Below are 17,905 nucleotides of genomic sequence, written 5' to 3' on the forward strand. Positions count from 1 at the left end.
GTCAATTTGAACAGAAGAGCTGTCAGCTGTTGAGTGTCTATTGAAGACCAGCCATAGATCATTATTATTGAACTGCTCCTTACCAGACTCTGGGGCCAATGCTACTGTCACAAAGAAAAAGAAGTGAAACACGTTATATTGACTTTTGGATATATATATTTTTTTCTCCTATCTTCTATGTTCTTGCTGTGCAATGTGCTGTGCATTGTATAATGCTCCCTTTGCTCCACTAAGAACATAAAGTCAACAAGCTTCTATTTAAAGAGATTGCATGTATGTTCCAACTTTTTAATGAAAATGCTCTAGGGAGGGAGATACTGTGTCTTGATTATGGAGGTGATGTAGAATGCAAACCCTAGATTCAAATACTTGGGGCTCTGCCTAAGAGAACTGAAGTGGAGAAAAATCGGCTTCTCCTGGGAGATAGTCAGACTGTGAACTATGAAAGTGATAATGTTGACCCAAATAACAGTTGCTCAAGAGATTGAAGCAATGCAGAATTTGCTTAGAATAAATGCCATACAGCTGTCAGATTTCACTATATTAATTTTCTTTTTGTACAATTCATCTAAGGCTGTTCATACCCACAAGACTTTGGCTGCATAAAATAATATACCCAGATTAAAGTTGAATATCAAGAAAAGAGAAGAAAAATAGTCTTAGTTCAGAGCTTTTTCTTCATTACTCTTTTGCTGCCTGGTTTTGACAAATGAGGATAATTATTTTAAAATGTTCTCATTTAAGTGATGCTAGCACTTTTTGATTGTTCACGTAAAATGTCAAGTCTCCAAAACTGCACTGCGCTTTCTCAGGAAAAAGAAGAACTTTGAACTAAATTGTCTAGATATCCTTACACTAGATGAATTTGTCACAAAAAAAAGGAGTAGTTTTAGACCTTTTGCATTTAAAGCACTGTGTACAGATACAGAGAGTCACATCTCTTTTAAGGCAACTGTCATACACAAGTAAGAATAACTGAACAGGACTTTAAATACCTTTTAAGTAATGTTCGGATGTCTTAAACGAGACACATATATGGTTCACAGGTTTCATAATGCTCTTCTACTTGAAAATGTATTTTATGCCAATTTTATGCTAACTGTTTAAGACAAGTTCCATGCATGCATCTGGTCATTGTTGTTCTACAACTACAGTTGTACAAGAGGTATGGTTGTGTCTGAATTATGCTGTGTACACTACAACAACTGATCACCAATGCAAAGCTCGCGCTTCAGATTCTGCGCATCTTGGATGGACTGAAAGTGCTGTACATGTGCAGGCATTTCTGTGAGGTCAATCTTGTTCAGGCAACTTTATGGTGCTTACATTTTATGGGAATGCAGGAAATGTCAATTATATAGATCTTCGTGTATAAGCGTCATTAGGAAGGTCAAGGCCATCTGCCATAAGGTCATCTGATGCTGACAAGGAAGGTCATTCTGTGACTCAGCATGTTCTTTAATGGATTATGGAAATAAAGAAAGAGAGAATGACTACTTAGGAAGACTGCTTAGGGTCCAGGCAATGCTAGTCTCCATCTGCTTTGACGTTTTTATTTTGCCCGGCTTTTTTTAATCTAATGTTAAGCTTCTTAAAAAATAAGTTTTAGAAGTGGAAAAAATGCTACGTGCAACTTTCAGCCTAAAGTCTAATATTTAGAATATGTCTTTGCAGTAAGTTGTCTTAAAAAAACCCTCTATTTCCATTTGTTCTGAGGTCTTTTTTTTCAAAATGAGCAGCAGTGCAAACTAAACAGTACAGCATGCTTGCAAGCATTCTGACAATTGAAATATTAGAATAGTAGTAATATTTAACTCATAGGCAGGGCTCTACATATTTTAACCATGGCCTTGTTGTGTATTTACACAAAGGGTTGAATAGTATCTGGCAAGTCTTCAGATACAGCATGCAAAATGAAGAGTAAGAAAGGATGTTTTTATGTTCAAAGCCCAGGACTGAGATACAGGATTCCCAAATCTGCCACAAGTAAGCAAGATAAGGTTAGGTAAATCAATTAGCTTTACTGTGCCTCAATTTCCCAATCAGATAAAAATAGGCAAATGATGAAAATTACCTGATAAATTTATTTGGGCATATTTACATAATGTTCTTCATATTTTCCATGCTTCCAAGTCATGATTCTGTGAGCAGTTCAGATAAGGCAATAAAAAATTTAAAACACTTACGTTTATTCTACAGGAATTATGCTTTTTGGGCCTATAATGATATAAGGATATTTTTCTTGTGCTGCCAGTGCAAGGAAAGTGATAATACAGAATCAATGTATCCTTTATGAGAAGGTCTGGAACTGCATACCTTTCCTAGTTTTATCTCATATTCCATAGTCTTGAATTGATGCTCAGAATGAAGCATGATGTGAATTTAATTTGCTATAGTTACGAAGCCCTTTTTATTGTGAGAAAGTTAGTTTGCCAAAGATGTCAGCAAAGCATCTAACTTGACAAAGCACAGAAAATAAGCAGCATGATAACTGTATGTACTTAAAACGTGAGAATTTAACTAACATTCAAAGTGTTTCTGATCACTGAAATGTTTTAAGAACTACTGTAGCGCACAAAAAGCGAGGTCTGCACGTATACTATGCTAACACTGTCTATGCCCATGCAATATAGTCTGCAGTCAGATTGTCAGGAACTGCTTGCAGTTATTTCAATCTAAAATTCATGTGTTCTTTTTTCCTTCCAATGAAGTTGATTATGAGTGTGACTTATGTGGTGCACTACATAGTTGCTATATTTCTAATATTCATTTATGGGGCGATTTCATTGGATCAGCGACCACAGGAGTTCTTTTGTTTCAATTATATTATATAGAACAGTCTTTATGTACTTCTGCTCTTACTACTGTCATCCTGATGCTCTGTTTCTTCTATTTAAAATACTGCTTCATCAATTGTTCTGATGCTATGCTGTCTAGGAACCTAATGAAGATTCTGTATGTTTCTATATCAGGAAAATGTTCTTAAGTCCTAAAAGACAGGACTAGCTTGTCAGGAAACTAGATTTTTAAAAAATGTAAATGTATGAGTGGTAATTAGAGATTAAATTAGTTAAAACCACAAAATGTATGAAATGGACCTCTGTGCTTCACTGGTGTTGTGTGGAGGGTAAACTAGTGACAGAAGTAAGTTCTTACCATATTCCCTAGCTAGATATGTTCAGAGTGGAAATCAGTGTGTATGAGAGAGGGTAAGTTTTGCAGGAAAAGTTATATCAGTCTAATGTTAGGGGAAATTTAAAAAAAATTGTGATTTTTAAAGAGCTGTTGAAAAGTAACTCAATAAACTTAACACTATTGTCTTGTTCAAAAAGATAGAAATTTATATCGTTAATTGTTCTTTTTTTGTCATTTTAAAAACTATTCATTGAACATTCGACTCAGTCTCAAGAGGACAGGTCAAGACTCTTCAGGGGAAATTATTTAATTTAGTTCTAATTCCTAGTGGAGCTACTTCCTCCTGCAGTGAATATTTTGAATGTTTTTTTTTTCCAAACAAAACAAGTTTACTTTTTCAAATTGAGCAAGGAAGGTTATAACTCCTTCCCAAGTCATTATCCTAGAACTAAATTGACCTCTTTAGGTTTCCCAAATTTTACACTCACAACGGAAATCAGGTGAAAATACTACACTAAAATGTACGATGTGAGGCTTTGTCTATTACTCAGATGTCTGAATACTCAGATGTCTTATGAATCTTTGAAGAGATATTTTCATGAAGAGAAGTAGGTATTGTTATAAATTTCTCATAAAACTGTTCCTTCAGGTTGAGATGCTTTATTACCTTCACAGTTACCTAAAGAATGAATGTAGTTAAATCTGTGGGGTCACAGAGCTGTTGATGCTCCAATTAATGTAGCATGGTATTGATTATTTGTAATGAGTCAAAATAATTCTGCTGCTGTTAGCATTTGTAATTCTGTGTATGCAAGGCTGTGATTTGTTTTGATCATATTGTCTATAACAGCACGTATTCTGCATATGCAATGACTTCCAAGCTATAAACTATTAAGTTGCACATTCGATGATGGTGACATAAACCAACTGCTGTTCAGGCCAGAGAAGGTGAAGGTTCCACCTTTACTTAACAAGCTTGTGTTTAAATTTACATGCAGATAGAAGGAGAGATGGGTTATGTTCCTTGATGTTGTAAGCAGTACAGCATAAGTTTATCGGTGCTAAGCCACTGGTCAGCTGCAGGCTATTTATTTCTTTGGCATGTACCAGCAAAAGACCGAGAGAAAAAAATTTAATCCTCCAGACTGCCCCATATATCATGAGCAAAACTGAATCCTCTTTAATCAGAGCCCCTAAAACTAGCTAGTGGTTTAAAATTATCTGCTTTCTTTCTAGCTGAAATAAGGAAAACAGCTTCTACAGCAATGTGTCCAAGGACCCAAATCATCTAAAACTGCAGTATTAAAGATTATGGCAGTTATATGTAATATCCTGGAGGAATGACAGTTAACAACAGTAGGTAGAGAACCGTAGTTGTTCATGCCTAATATATTCATAAAAGATTAAAAGAGTAAACAATTATAAACATTATGTGATCAGTCAATTTTATACTACCCACTTATAAAGTAGTAACAACATAACCTAGTCTATGTAAACAAAAATACAGTTCCTGCAACTATTTATGCTTTGCTTTTTTTTTTTTTTTAAAAAAGAGCCTGTTTATTCCTCCTTTAAAAAACTTGGATATTGCTTACAGAATATAAATGGAATTGGTACAGACAATTGGCATGAAATACATTTTTACAGTCTTGGAAGCATGGAGGGGCAAATAAATTATATTCTGATTTGTGTAATCTGTCTAACAATCTGGTTTTCAAAATGATCATTATCATAGTGTCCAAACTCATTCAGAAAATGAGAGCACTGCACATATAATAGCAGTAATGCTCATATGTCTTTCCTTATTCTGTGATTACAGAAACACAAATGAACTCATGTTACAGCTGAATTTAAAGCTGCTAAAACCATGAATACAGATACCATGAGCTTTTGCAGCCTGCTTGATTTTGGGGCATTGTGTTCAGGCCTCATCATGTCTGAATATGAGCCCAATGCAGTACCACAACATTTGTTCCTATGGTAATGCTGTAATTGACTCAGCAGATAATCTCTCAGCTCAATTTACAAAGTCAAAACTGGGACTTCATTTTCACACCACCACCACAACCACTGTGCAGTCCTGTTTTTCTTTTTCTCACCTTTTTTTTTTAGCTTTTTTATTTTTTATTTTTTTTTACTTTCTCTGTTTCTTTCTCTCTTTCTCTCTCAATGTAATTTTAGTGACTTTGCAGTTCTATATGGAAGGAATGGGCAGGTTTGTGCTCTCAGCTTAGTAACATTGCATGAAAAACACTGAGGGAAATCATGAAAGTATAGCTATAGCAAAATCTCAAGTTGTAAGAGACATGAAACCATTTTGGAATGGAGAACAAAACACCACAGTACCTAGATTTCACTAAATCCGTTTTCTTTTGAGAGCTGCAATAAGACATAATGGATCCCTGGCATTCCTTAGAGATAAAGGTGCCAAAGTAATAGTAATTTTACATTAAGTGTTTTCCTCTTTAAGCTTTTCTGCTTTCAAGGATTTAGTGGAAAATATTTCATACCCTTGCTCCTTAGAGAGACAATGACAATGGTTGAATTGGATTTCCCAGACTTTGAGCAGCTCTGATCTCCACTGGCCAAGGGACAGAGTGACTGATCAATAACAGATTTATTTGCATCCACTAATTTAGACTGAGGTGCCCCAAAATAGATGTTTCCTGAGGAGGGACATGACTGAGGTGGCATAAAGAGTGACAGTATAAGAAAAAATTCTGTCTTAGTTTTGACCTATGAGTTCAACACAAATTTTGCAAAGTTAAGAGTCTATCTGTGGTACAAGGGGAACCATTTCAGATCATATGTTTCTAAATGTCCTTAACTTTTTGCAGAGAGATAACCTCAGTTGTTTTTTATTGAACTTAAAACAGATTAGGTACCTATATAAAATAGTAAAATACCTCATGTGAGGCTGCTGGCTTGTTTTATAAAATCTCAAATTTAATTCTGGGAAAATGAACAAACAAACAAAAAATGAAGTAAAAGGGAAGACCCTGGCTGCTCTGGAATTGACAAAAACTTCAGACCTACAAGTTCAGTCTTATAATAAGAGATATATCTCTGCGAGCTTTAAAGAGCCTACAATAGCTTAAGTATGGCAGCAGCCTCCCGTGCCTCAGATGACTTCCTATGGCTTTTATGCCTAATTTTTCTTTTGTGTTAGGGAAAAAAGCCCAGGAAGATCAAAGGCCTTAATTGCTCATGAGTAGCATCATAGTATGGTGCAACTTGAGAAGCTTTGCTGCAGAATTTTTCTCCCAAAAATTCAGTCGTGCTCATGGTGGCCCAGCTATGAGAACAAAGGCTAGGACATGTAATGCAAATATGTATTTGGTTCTCCAACTGTTGTGCCTAAAGGATGGAGGTGATAACACAAAGGAAGGTTAATTTATTGTAATTGATCAAGGAAGTTAACTACCCCTGGAATATAGCACAGTGCTGTGGTTTCCCTCCCGCTCCTGTTCTCCTGGAAGTCAGCTGCAGGTTGTATGTCAGGTAAGGAGAGGGGCAGTGGGCAGTATATTCCAAAGGTGCGATTTATAGACCCCAAAGCTGAGGGAATATGGGGACCTAAAAAAATCAGTTTTATCCTCTGTAAGGTCTGCTAGCAGGGCCTGTGAGCTTGGCTACATCGCTGGGGAAGAGGCTGTGCTGCTTACAGGAGCGTAGTCATGTTTTGACCATCTTCAGCACCTGCAGTGAGTAACACACACCAGGTGTCTCATGTAGGTTAAGTATATTCTGTGAGCGATGCTTTGAAGGTGAAATCCTTACCTTCCTCTTTCCCTACACGCCTCCTCTCCTCATCTAATCTTTAGTTTGTATATCAAAAGCATTCAGAGGATTGCAACTTCAGGGCACAGTTTAAGCCTGGCTGCTTCTAGCATGTTTTCCATGCGCAGAGAAGCAAATTGTTTTGCTTTGAGAATGATGTTGTAGCAGTGCTATAAAAGTGAGTTATAGGTTACTTTCTACTTTGGATCTGTGGGGAGGTTTCTCCCCTGGCATGCATAGGTCATACTAGAAACTTGCTAAGCAGAAGCAGTTCTATCCAGCGGAGCCGACAAGTACAGCTGATAAAACTTTATTTGTTCTACATTATTATTTGGCACAAAATTAGAGCAGCCATCTGTTCTCTTAATTTCTATCAACCCAATTTAGACTGCAATAACATAATGTTGTTAGATGTGTTTCCAACAAAGTGAAAATCAAATATGATTTTTTAAACCATCTTGAGGATAACATTACCCCTATTTAAAGACTAACAGCATACTGAGGGGGGAAAAAGCATGATAATAGAATAATTAATGATACAATTTTAAAATATTCTCATTTCCATACAAGAATATTATGCACTAATTCTACAGGAAAGTGTTCACAATTTCCTATGAATTATACATGAGAACAATTTCACATAGGGAAACTAAACAGAATTATTTTAACTTATTACTCAGACCTGTAAAATTTTATTTTAATCTCTGATATTATACAGTCTAATGGAAAGCATTAAAAACCTTATATAAGAGCAATTTCATAATTGTTAATGTGACCTCTTCTCACTTAGAGAAATGAACACACAATTTGCTAATGCAGTTCAACTTTAATGAAGTCACTAGGTTATTTAGGGCTCTAGTCTGTAGATGATAAAATGAGAGGTGCTTCTAAAATGTCATGAGATTTTGAGCCTTAGTTCAGGTCAGCCAAGCCTAGATATGGCCCAGTTTCCTCCCCTTCTTCCCTGTTTGTTCTCTTCAGGGTCTTACTATTTTGAAATACGTATCTTCAAAACAAGTGGTTTGGTAATATCTCAGATGAAAATGTAAAGCTTCAATTAATGAATGAAATTCAGGGAAGTATATGTCAATGACATACAAACTCTTCAAATGTTGGTGCGATGGCAAATGATTATATGGTTTGAGGAACTGCATAGGGAGATTGGATTGTGTGATAAAGAAATCTGATTTGAAGATGTAGGTTTTCATACAGTGAATGCCAGTGTCAAGACAGACAATAGGTAGTATCTACAGCACGGGGAAATTTGTTCTTGAAGTCCATGACTTTGTAAAAGAGGTCATAATTTTCAACAGATAGCTGAAGCAAGTTCACATTGATAAGAGGACTACTGTAATTCCTGGATGGATAAGTGGAATGAAAATTTGTATAGATGAGAGTGATGGCATTTTTCATTCACAATTACCAGAACGAATACTGAATTTACATACATGATCCAAACTTGAAAAATAACTTCAAAAAGTTGATAAAGTGTTGAGTAAAAACTACAGAAATATTTCAAGATATGAATAACTCATGGCAAATGATTTAGGAAGTTCAATCTGTATAACTAATTAAGAAGAAATATGGTTTAAGAGGTAATTTCCTCATGTTCTGTAAGTACTTAAATTGGCAGAAGATTTTTGACTGCAGAGGAAATCTTTAATGAAGGCACAGTAAGATCTAATAGCTGAGGTCAAAGTCAGATAGACCACAAACAATGCAATAACTTTCAAATTTGAAAATAATTAACCATTGGAATAATTTACCCAGGGGTATCATATGCTCTCCTCTTACAAGAAATCTTTAACCATGACTAATGTTTTTTAAAAAAGCTATAACTTAACTTCCAGATATGGACTTCGTGCAGGAGTTAATGGGTGAAGCATGAAAGGTGAGAATAAATTACTCTAATGGTCTTTCTAGTCCTTGGATCTATATTTTTTTTTCAGTCTCACAGTGAGGAAAAGTTATGTGTTAATGACAGGTGGGATGTCAGAGAAAGAATTATGGATTCCATTCCCTGTTTTTCCACTGACTTGTGGACATCAATCCACATATTGATGGATAAGCTGCTCTGTAAAGCTTTTAAATTTGAAATAGTAACGTGTTACTATGCTCCCCCACCTCAACAGGCCAAAAGGTAATAAGGGTTCCTAAAATCCTTTGAACTCTTGGAATGAAATACATAGTACAGATATCGGGCCAAGTTTTCAAAGGTACCAAGCATTGAAAGCCGAAAGAAATGTAAGCTTCGAACATCTCTCAAAATCAAATGCTGAAATTATTATAATCAAGTTTGCAAGGCATTAATACAAACAGTACTGAGGAGGAATAATAAATGGGAATTATGAGCTATATTTTGACAGTGTTCTTTTTAATTGTTGTGAAGGAGGCTTCTCTGCCTTCCTCCCTTGATACCTGCTAACAGCCAAACAAACAAAAATCTTCTATTTATCTGAAGGGATGTTCCATTTAAAAAAAATCCTTATTTGGCATATTAAGTAGGTAAGTAAAAAAAAAAAAAACTCTGTTAAAGCAAAGCAAGAGTGATTAAATTAAATGCTCCTCAAAAAGAAAGCACTCCTCTAGATCATCAGGGCAATAAGAGCTTACCGATCCCCATCCTGGTGCATTTCTGAACACCTTTTGAAGCACAGAAAGCAGAACACTCAACACTTCAGCTTTGTCACAGCTGACAGCCTGTCGGTTTTAATGAAAATGCTCTCCGTTTAGAAGATGACAGAAATTACATGCATTTCCCCTTTTATTTTTCTGTCATCTTTCCTGTCTCACATTTCTACAGTAGAAGGACGGGTTAGTTATTAAAGCATTACATAAGTATGCAAAATATATTAAGAAGAAGAGAGGAAAAGGAAAAGCCTTAGCCCTGCAATTATACAAAATGTCTGTTTCTGAGACAAGTGTACTGTGGAATAATATCTGATGTGTGGCAATAACTATTTACTCTTACTTATCTTTAAAGAGGGTGAGGCAAAAGTCTCTAAATAATGCATTAAGTGAAGGTATTGTTATACAATTGCCTGACTAATTCCCAACAGCAAGAAGATCGAAGCAGTGTTATGTAGCTCAAGTATGCGCATAACTTCTTAAGAAAACATAGGAAGATAACACTGAACAATTTTTTGGCTCTGCATAGCTTTTATAAACCTCTTTTATTAAGCAGTAGGCTTTTAATAAGTATACCCACTCTCATTGACCTAGATATATAACTGCATTTGAGGAGACACTTTCAGGGCTGAGGAGAAAAGGCATCAATACTATGGGATCTGGAAAATGCTCACAGATCTACACACATTCTTCAACCTGGCAGTAGTGACTCCACATTTCCCCAGTTTTTGTGCAAGTATGAATGGCAATAACATGCACAAGGTAGAAATACTGAGGAAGTGAGCTTTTAGCAGTTTTAAGGGAAGAAATCTACTAACTTAATTTCTGTGAACATTGCTTCCTGCTTATCCTAGGAGAGGAGACATATTTAATTATTAATAATGACTTGTATAGACCATATCTCAAAATTATGCAGAGGATCTGAAAAAGAGCTTTAGAAAAGCATAGAGAAAGGAATTAATTTTAAAACTTTGGACACATTTGTATGGTCTTAAACGTGGGCATACTAGTAGTTTCCAAGAGTGTGACTCTTTGTGTACATGGAATTATGTATATTTAGCAAAAGTGAAACTGGATTGCAGAAAAAGAAAGCAGCATGAAGCCATTGTAAAAGCAGCACATTTCTACTTCTCACTTATTTGGGTTCCATTTGCTTGACAAAAAGGCATAGCAAATGCAGATTTGCTGGATGGACCAAAATGGTCACAATCATCCCATTAGCACATTTTCATGTGCCCCTGGTCCTGTGACGTGATGGCAGCTGAGCAGCCTCTCTACAGACATCTACCCTGGCACAGTTTGGTAACATAGATATGTTCCTACTTGAAAAGTCTGATCTAAATCTTGATAGGGCTGCAAAGGACATGTCTGCATTGTATGTGCAGCGCTAGTTCAGCAGCCTGGCAGCCCTGCCAGCCGAGTGGCATTGCTGTGGGCAAGCACTTGTCTGAACTGGCTGTGCTGTCTGAAATACAGACCTGGTTAATGCTCACACAGCTGGAAACCGAAGCAAGACATGATCGCTTTTTCTGCATACCCATCACTAACCCCTTGGAAAGTTCTTAAATGTGAGTCCCATCTCATTTTATGGTGCCTACAGACTAAGGGAGACAACTGTGCTTTAATTACCTATAGTCTTTATAGCATATTTCTTGGCAAAGGTAGATTTGCTTTATGAATATTTCAGTAGTGCAGATTCTGCATGTGACACAGGAGTCAAACAGCCCATAGTTTTCATACCAAAACTGTAAATATCCTTCTAACCTAGAATTGGGGTAGAGGCAAACCTTTTTAAAGGGTACAGATTTTCACTATCTACGTGATGGTGAGATAGGGTGGAATGGGACAAGTGCTTATGTACGAATAATTGGGGTCTCTGAAGGAAAAAGGAAGAAATACTCAGCAGAGAATATAGTAATTGATCAAGGAAATTAACTACCCTTGGAATATAGTACCTTTAGGAGTTACAGCATTAGAATCAACAAAAAAAAAAAAAAAAAAATCAAACGTATTCTTTGGTCAGCAGGCAGTAGTTCTCTGTGAATCAATATGAACCTGCCCCCGTTAGAGGTGGTAGGATTTTGCTTGATGTGGCTTTGGAGTTGGTCTGTATGATTGACAGTAGATAAAAAACAATCCAATGATTGTTAATGGGTTTCATTGGATGATAGCCCCCACACTTGCACACTGTGCTTTCTGTTTGCTAGTGAGTAGCTGTTAGCTGCCTGGTATTTGTGGAAAACCTGCTTTGCATGTTTGGTGAAGCCAAGCTGCTTTGTGACTAGCAAATAAATATAAGTAATTGAGAAGCCAGGTAAAGGTATTTTATTGGTTTAACTTGTTCTCAATAACTGTCTATATAGTTTCCTTCAAGCGCTGCATCTCCCATATTAAATTGTGAGATGCAAGATAGCTTTACTTTTTTTGATGTAACCTTATCAATGCCATATTTCAGAGTGGCTGTGGAACTGAAATATTACCTATTTGGGTGCTTTTCCTACTACTCTCAGCAGTACATTCATTTATAAGTAATTTGTGTTGAAACACAAGCCTTCTGTATGCAAACAATTACATTTTCAGAGACTTCATTATAAGTCAATATGGCCTCTGTATGAGAAGAAACTTCCCTAGCCTGTAAAATCCCCTAGGCTGGAATATAGTACTGCTCGTGGATGAGGAGAGTGCTCTTTCCATCCAGTCCTCTTTCACACCTCCTTCAGAAGTAGGCAAGTAGCTTAATTTTTCTGTGCCTCCTTTCTGAGAATTTATTTTGTTAGTAATTTCTTAGTAATGACAGATGTTACTCGAACAAACAAGGTATTTCAGAAGGATACGTGCCAAGCGATTTATGCTTTTCCAAAGCTGTGACCTGACTGCTTCCATGCTTTTGCCTTTAATTTCAGAAGAACAAATTCAGCCAAGACAAGTCACCAGCATGGTTATTTTATAGTTCAGTATGCGTCCAAGGATGAGAGGTAGACTAGTGTTGCTTTACTCAATGTTCTCTTCTCTAAGGTTTAGTCCTGTCCCATGACATTAAATGGTTGCTAAAATTTTCTTTTTCCATTTGTTTTAGATTGTGGTAAGGAGATAGCCCTCCGTAATTATACCATTTCCTCTGTCTTTTCTCTGCTGGATTGCTTTCCCACTGATCCGTTTGTGAGCAAGCACTCTGACTATGCTTAATTATTAAAAAGTCACTGCTCAAATAGAGCTCTGAAGAAAAGGAAATATTTCTTACTGCACACTACTGAATATTAGTTCATAAAGGGTTCCATCTTTGCATATTCTCTCCCCTAATTTGGTACCAGTATGTTTTATAATACCTAGCTACATATATGTATATTTTAAAAGCTACTAACAACTGGAGAAAAAATACAAGACATAAAGAAAAAAATATATTAATGTTTTCTCCAGTATAAAAGTTTTAGAAAAGAATATATAGCTTAAGACTGCAGTATTTTTCAAGTGGAAGAGAAGCCAGGTGAGGCCCAAGTTTGCAATGCATTCTAACATCTTTACTTCCAGTTACTGTAATACAAGAAAAGCTTTAGAGTAAACATGTAACGTGTAGATATTAGGCTTTTTTGACGCCCTTGCTTTTAGAACATGCATGTACAACAGAACAGAGGCATCTGTGCAGGTGTCAAACAATAAAACCTGCACGTGTTCTATGATGTTTTCCACATATTCTAGAGTTAATAATAAAATACATGTAGTTAAAGAGAATTTCAACTGTATTGTTTTCAGTTTGAATGAACACTGAGAGAATTGCTGACCATTAACATGTCAGTCTTTTTCAGTTTTAGGAAGCGGTCACTTTGCTGGGCTTAATTTTATTCCTGAAATAAACCTATCTGTGCATAATTAAAAAGAAATAAAATATCTTTGGATATTAGATAACTCATTCTGTGCTGTTTATAAACCCTTCCTTCAGAGACACAGTCTGTCTACCTGCTTACATTGTGCTTCGCTAATCACAGACTACAATATCTTTTTCTAAAAAAAAAAGTCCACAGCAGTTCAGATAATGTATTAACTCATCTTCTGCCAGTCACTTGGCTATGGAAGTACTGAGCTGCAGAGAGCTCTGCCTGTCCTGCTGGGGTCTGGAGTGCATCAACCCACAGGAAACATGAGTAGGGTGGAGTAGGACTGTTCCTAACACTACTGCTTTGGAGCTCGCAGCTGGCGCGGGTGTGTGCAAATTCACTGGGGTCAGTGGTGTAGGCAACATCAGCATGGCTGGGTTTGCTGTCCTTGTTTTCCCATCACATCTGCAGCAGGCTGTGGAGCAGGGCTGTGCAGTACATGGCTCTTATGACCAGAAACCATTAGCAAATACATCTCATATTCTGGGGGTAAAAAATTCCTCCTTTTGTGGGTTTCTCTTGCTTTCACTGATTTCTTTAGTTTTTATAATCCTTTTTTTCCTCAATTATTTCGTATACATGGACAACAAATGCCATTTTGGCTAACATGGTTTAATTATCCATGCCATCCCAGATCATCTTTCTAACGTGTACTGCTCTGCTACAGAATTGCTGTCATATCACTCTACAATACTGAATTAAACTGAATTAAATTCTGCATTGGTTCTTTACCCTGTTTTTTATTTCAGATGCCTCTTGGATATTGCTGATTGTAATTCAGACCATGGCATGTATTTTCCTTGCAGATCCCTACCTTTTCTATAAGAAATGCACATGAATGAATATCTTCATATTCATTGTCAGTAATTACTTAGTAAACTTACAAATGGCAGCTTTTAGACTCTGTCAAAAAAACCTTCAGGACTCTCCAGTATATGTCATCCATCCTTCAAGCAAGCAGAACATAGTAACAGTCTGCAAATATTTTAAACACTGCAAATTCTTGTGTCTTTCAGGACCTAGATTTCTCATCACATCCACGGGAGCCTTGTATATTTTAGATGTACAGAATGAAGATGGACTGTACAACTACCGATGTATCACAAGGCACAGATACACTGGAGAAACACGACAAAGCAACAGTGCAAGACTTTTTGTATCAGGTGCTCTTTTATGTATCACATTAATTTAATCATTGTATATGCCTCTCCCCAGTGTGCTAAATTGTCGAGGAAGGTTCTTGTGCCCATAGGCCCTAACAACCAAGTAACTTATCAAATGGAATGTAGAAGTGGTCAGCTGTGAGCTGCTGCTGCAAAACAGAATGTCCCATTTTAAAATCTTTTTCTCTGTTTTTCAGCTCCCATTAGATATTTCCAGAGAGCCTATAGGGTGCACTGGGGTTTAGTACAGCGATTTTCAGTAGGTCTAGAGTACTTTATAAAAGCACTGTGGATGGGATTCATCTCATTAAAAGCAGACTTGTGCAGTGAAAATGTCTATAGTCACCTTAACTTCCCTTTGTAGCGAAAGGAGAACACTTTTAGGGGTAGTGCATCTAACCTACTTCAGTGGTGCACTTTGAGGTGAGATAAATTGCCCCATGGAGCCTATTTCTCTCTGTTAAACATAGCAGGCACTCCACCAGGACATTTAACTTGGCTGTAGATATTTCCATTGCAGGAGTCTCAGGTTAACTGAGGTGCATTTAAGCCTTCTTTTTCATTCATCATGCTCTTTTCCTGGGGAAAACGGTGTGGTCCTCTGTTTCAGGAAAGGCTCCCCAGCCAGAAAGGAGTACCTGACCTATCCCAGGCCACCCATGGTGCTGCAGGCAGAGAAGAGGGTTAGATGGTGGCTGTCCATGGGCAGAGCTAAAAGTCCCAGGGCAAATGGCCTTGTACAATGGATAGGAAAATGAGCCAATAGACAGGGTATTATAACTTTTCCTTGTAATTATAAATCATCTCCTGATCGTTGTATCTGTGATGGACTGTTGGGTTCACCATGCATACCCATTGAACAGTTAGGTTTATTAGAGTACGGTGCTGTTCCAGTTCCACCTTCTTCCCATTTTGTCTCAGTGAGGGGAGGTACCAGTTGTGGATGAGGTGAGAAGAAGGAGAAGACCCCAGGCCTGGGTTTAGGGGTTGATTTCAAAACATCTCAGTACAAGATAAGCTCTTCCCCATCTCCCCTTCCCTTCACTCATTTTCTGTGCCTGTAGCTGCAACCCATGTTTCCATATGAGCAAATCTGCAATTGTATTCCCACATCCATAGAGTTAGTTAAGACTGTACCGCAGACTCTGTACCCTTGCCTTAGAGAAGACACACCCACCACCCCTCTTAAAGCTCCACAGTATATCCTCATTTTCACCTTTACTAAGATGCCCCAAAGGTCTTAACTCTAATGATCAGTCAGGGTATGGTGACCTTCACAATGTAAGTCAGTGGGATCATTCTCCTTTTGACCTTGTCCTCTTGTCTTTTGGTCTTTTTGTCAGAAAAAAATAATAATCTAGTGATTAGATCTCATCTCTCCACTCCCTGTTTGAGAGCCATAAGGGAGACAGAGGTGAACACAAGGATTTGCATTACTAACATACTTCCTGCCCTCCCCCAAAATGTTTGTTGCTGAAGGATTCTGGAGCCCTCTGAACACACAAGTCAGTACTTAAATATACTAATGATGAAAAAAAAAAAAGTAGTGTGATTGTTTGGGTTAGAATCACTTACCAGTCAGATCCAGGAGTTTCTTCCTGTAATATGTGTCCCATGTCAGCAAAACTCTTGCCTCTGCTTTTCCCAGCCAGATGAAGTAGTAGTTTTCCTGCACAACAATCTCCCTGCTTTAGTCTTATAAGAACAGGCAGGGTCCGGTGCTTCTAGCTGTCTCCATAATATGGACTGTTTCCGTGTGAAATCATGCTAAGGCTGAGCCAGTGGTAACATAAATAAAATCAGGCTTGTATCTTGGTTACCACAAGAAAATTTCTAGTTGTTTCTCTGAATAAAAGGGGAAAAAATGAAAGCTCTGTCTTGTTTATGGTTCAGTACAAGCATTCTAGAAGACGTGCTCTATCTGGAGTTCCCTTTTCTATTGTCATTTACACACATATCAAAATGGGGAATTTTGTCTGTGTGCAAGAGCTGGATTTTTTTAATTCAGTGGGTTTAATTGTTCTATTTTAGAGTTATGGTTGTCTCTGATTTCTAGTCCTGTTAGTTTACTGAACAAATGCAGCACTCATGGGCAGATTTTTTCGCTTAAGATTTCTCTAACAGGTTTTCCGTTTTCTTTTCTGGAATTTATGTTTTAAAATAGTACATCCTTTAAGAATTGAGATAAAGAAGCCATGAATATAGATGTGAAAAAAGGTCTGCTTGCATAATGCCACATTTCCCCTGCCTTTTGTATGCATAAATATTCTTTGCTGATTTGAGGATGAATTACTTTGTGGTGGATATTGATCATGGTCTCTTGCCCACGTCTTGAATATGAGTTAAGCTTTGTTTTTATTTGAAAGAGTGAGAAAAGTAACATGCATGCAATAGTGAATATGTATGTGAATCATTATTATGCCTATGACCAAAGCAAAGTTCCAAATTTCATTTGGAGCAAGAACATCTCCTTGAAATCACGTCCTTTCAAAATAAAATTAACACCAAGGCCATTAACATGCTACAGAATATTCCTCCAGTGGCCATTATATTGTGCCTTTCCATAAATAATCTTGTCCAAGCATGAATCCGAGTTTTCAAAATCTTTACTGTTTTTTTAACTCCAGCCTTCAAAAAATCTTTATGATTTTTAAAGCATAATGAGTTTTGCAGTCTGTCTTTCAAAAATCCAAAGTAGAATATTGTAGAACAATATTTTGCCTCATTTTTTCTGCTGTTGTCCTTGCTAGAAGTCATTTGCAGCTGACCGTTAAAGCATAGTAAATAATCATTCAAAAAAGTATACACCACATATTGGAATTGAGAGATGTTGCTTTGCTGTTTGCCTCATTGCAAGCGATTGCAAATGAACCCTGGGATTTCTTTTGTACTTTTTTTCTTTTATTTTTTTTTTCTGTTCTTTCTCTTAACTAGAATAGATGCTGTGTAGGAGCTTTAAAGAGATGTGTGTTCCACGGACAAGAAAGCAAGTCACTGGAGTAATATCTTGTGTGCCCCTGTATATATTTTAATTACCTCTTCTGTATGAACCAGCTCAAGGTTTCTCAAGTGTGTAGACAAATCCTAGTTTAGCTGTTCCATGGATGGGACTCCAGGCTGGGCTGGTCCTGACAAGGCTCAGTTTGACAAGGAAGAAGTGAGGCAAAGTGAACCTGGGACAGAGGACTCAGGGACGGGTGTGCTGTTCTTGAAGGGTGAGAAATGGTAGCTGTAGAAGAGGGCTGTGCCTCCCATGGCATGTTGCCATAGCCCCCAACTCCTGGGGGTAACCTGCCTGGTTTCCTGGGCTTCTGCCTAGGCATGGAA

At 37.2% G+C, this 17,905-nt stretch overlaps 1 protein-coding gene across 2 annotated transcripts in view; it reads left to right on the forward strand.

Annotated features, from left to right (window-relative positions):
* DSCAM (DS cell adhesion molecule) overlaps window positions 1-17,905 on the forward strand; it is a 460,069-nt gene that overhangs the window by 264,864 nt on the left and 177,300 nt on the right. For both annotated transcript variants that reach the window (XM_054085418.1, XM_054085408.1), the window contains exon 4: window positions 14,432-14,578. In XM_054085418.1, coding sequence (XP_053941393.1) covers window positions 14,432-14,578 — 147 coding nt within the window. The remainder of the gene's footprint in view (window positions 1-14,431; window positions 14,579-17,905) is intronic.

Source organism: Cuculus canorus, chromosome 1, assembly GCF_017976375.1.
Source record: "Cuculus canorus isolate bCucCan1 chromosome 1, bCucCan1.pri, whole genome shotgun sequence".
In the NCBI taxonomy this organism is placed as follows: Eukaryota; Metazoa; Chordata; class Aves; order Cuculiformes; family Cuculidae; genus Cuculus; species Cuculus canorus.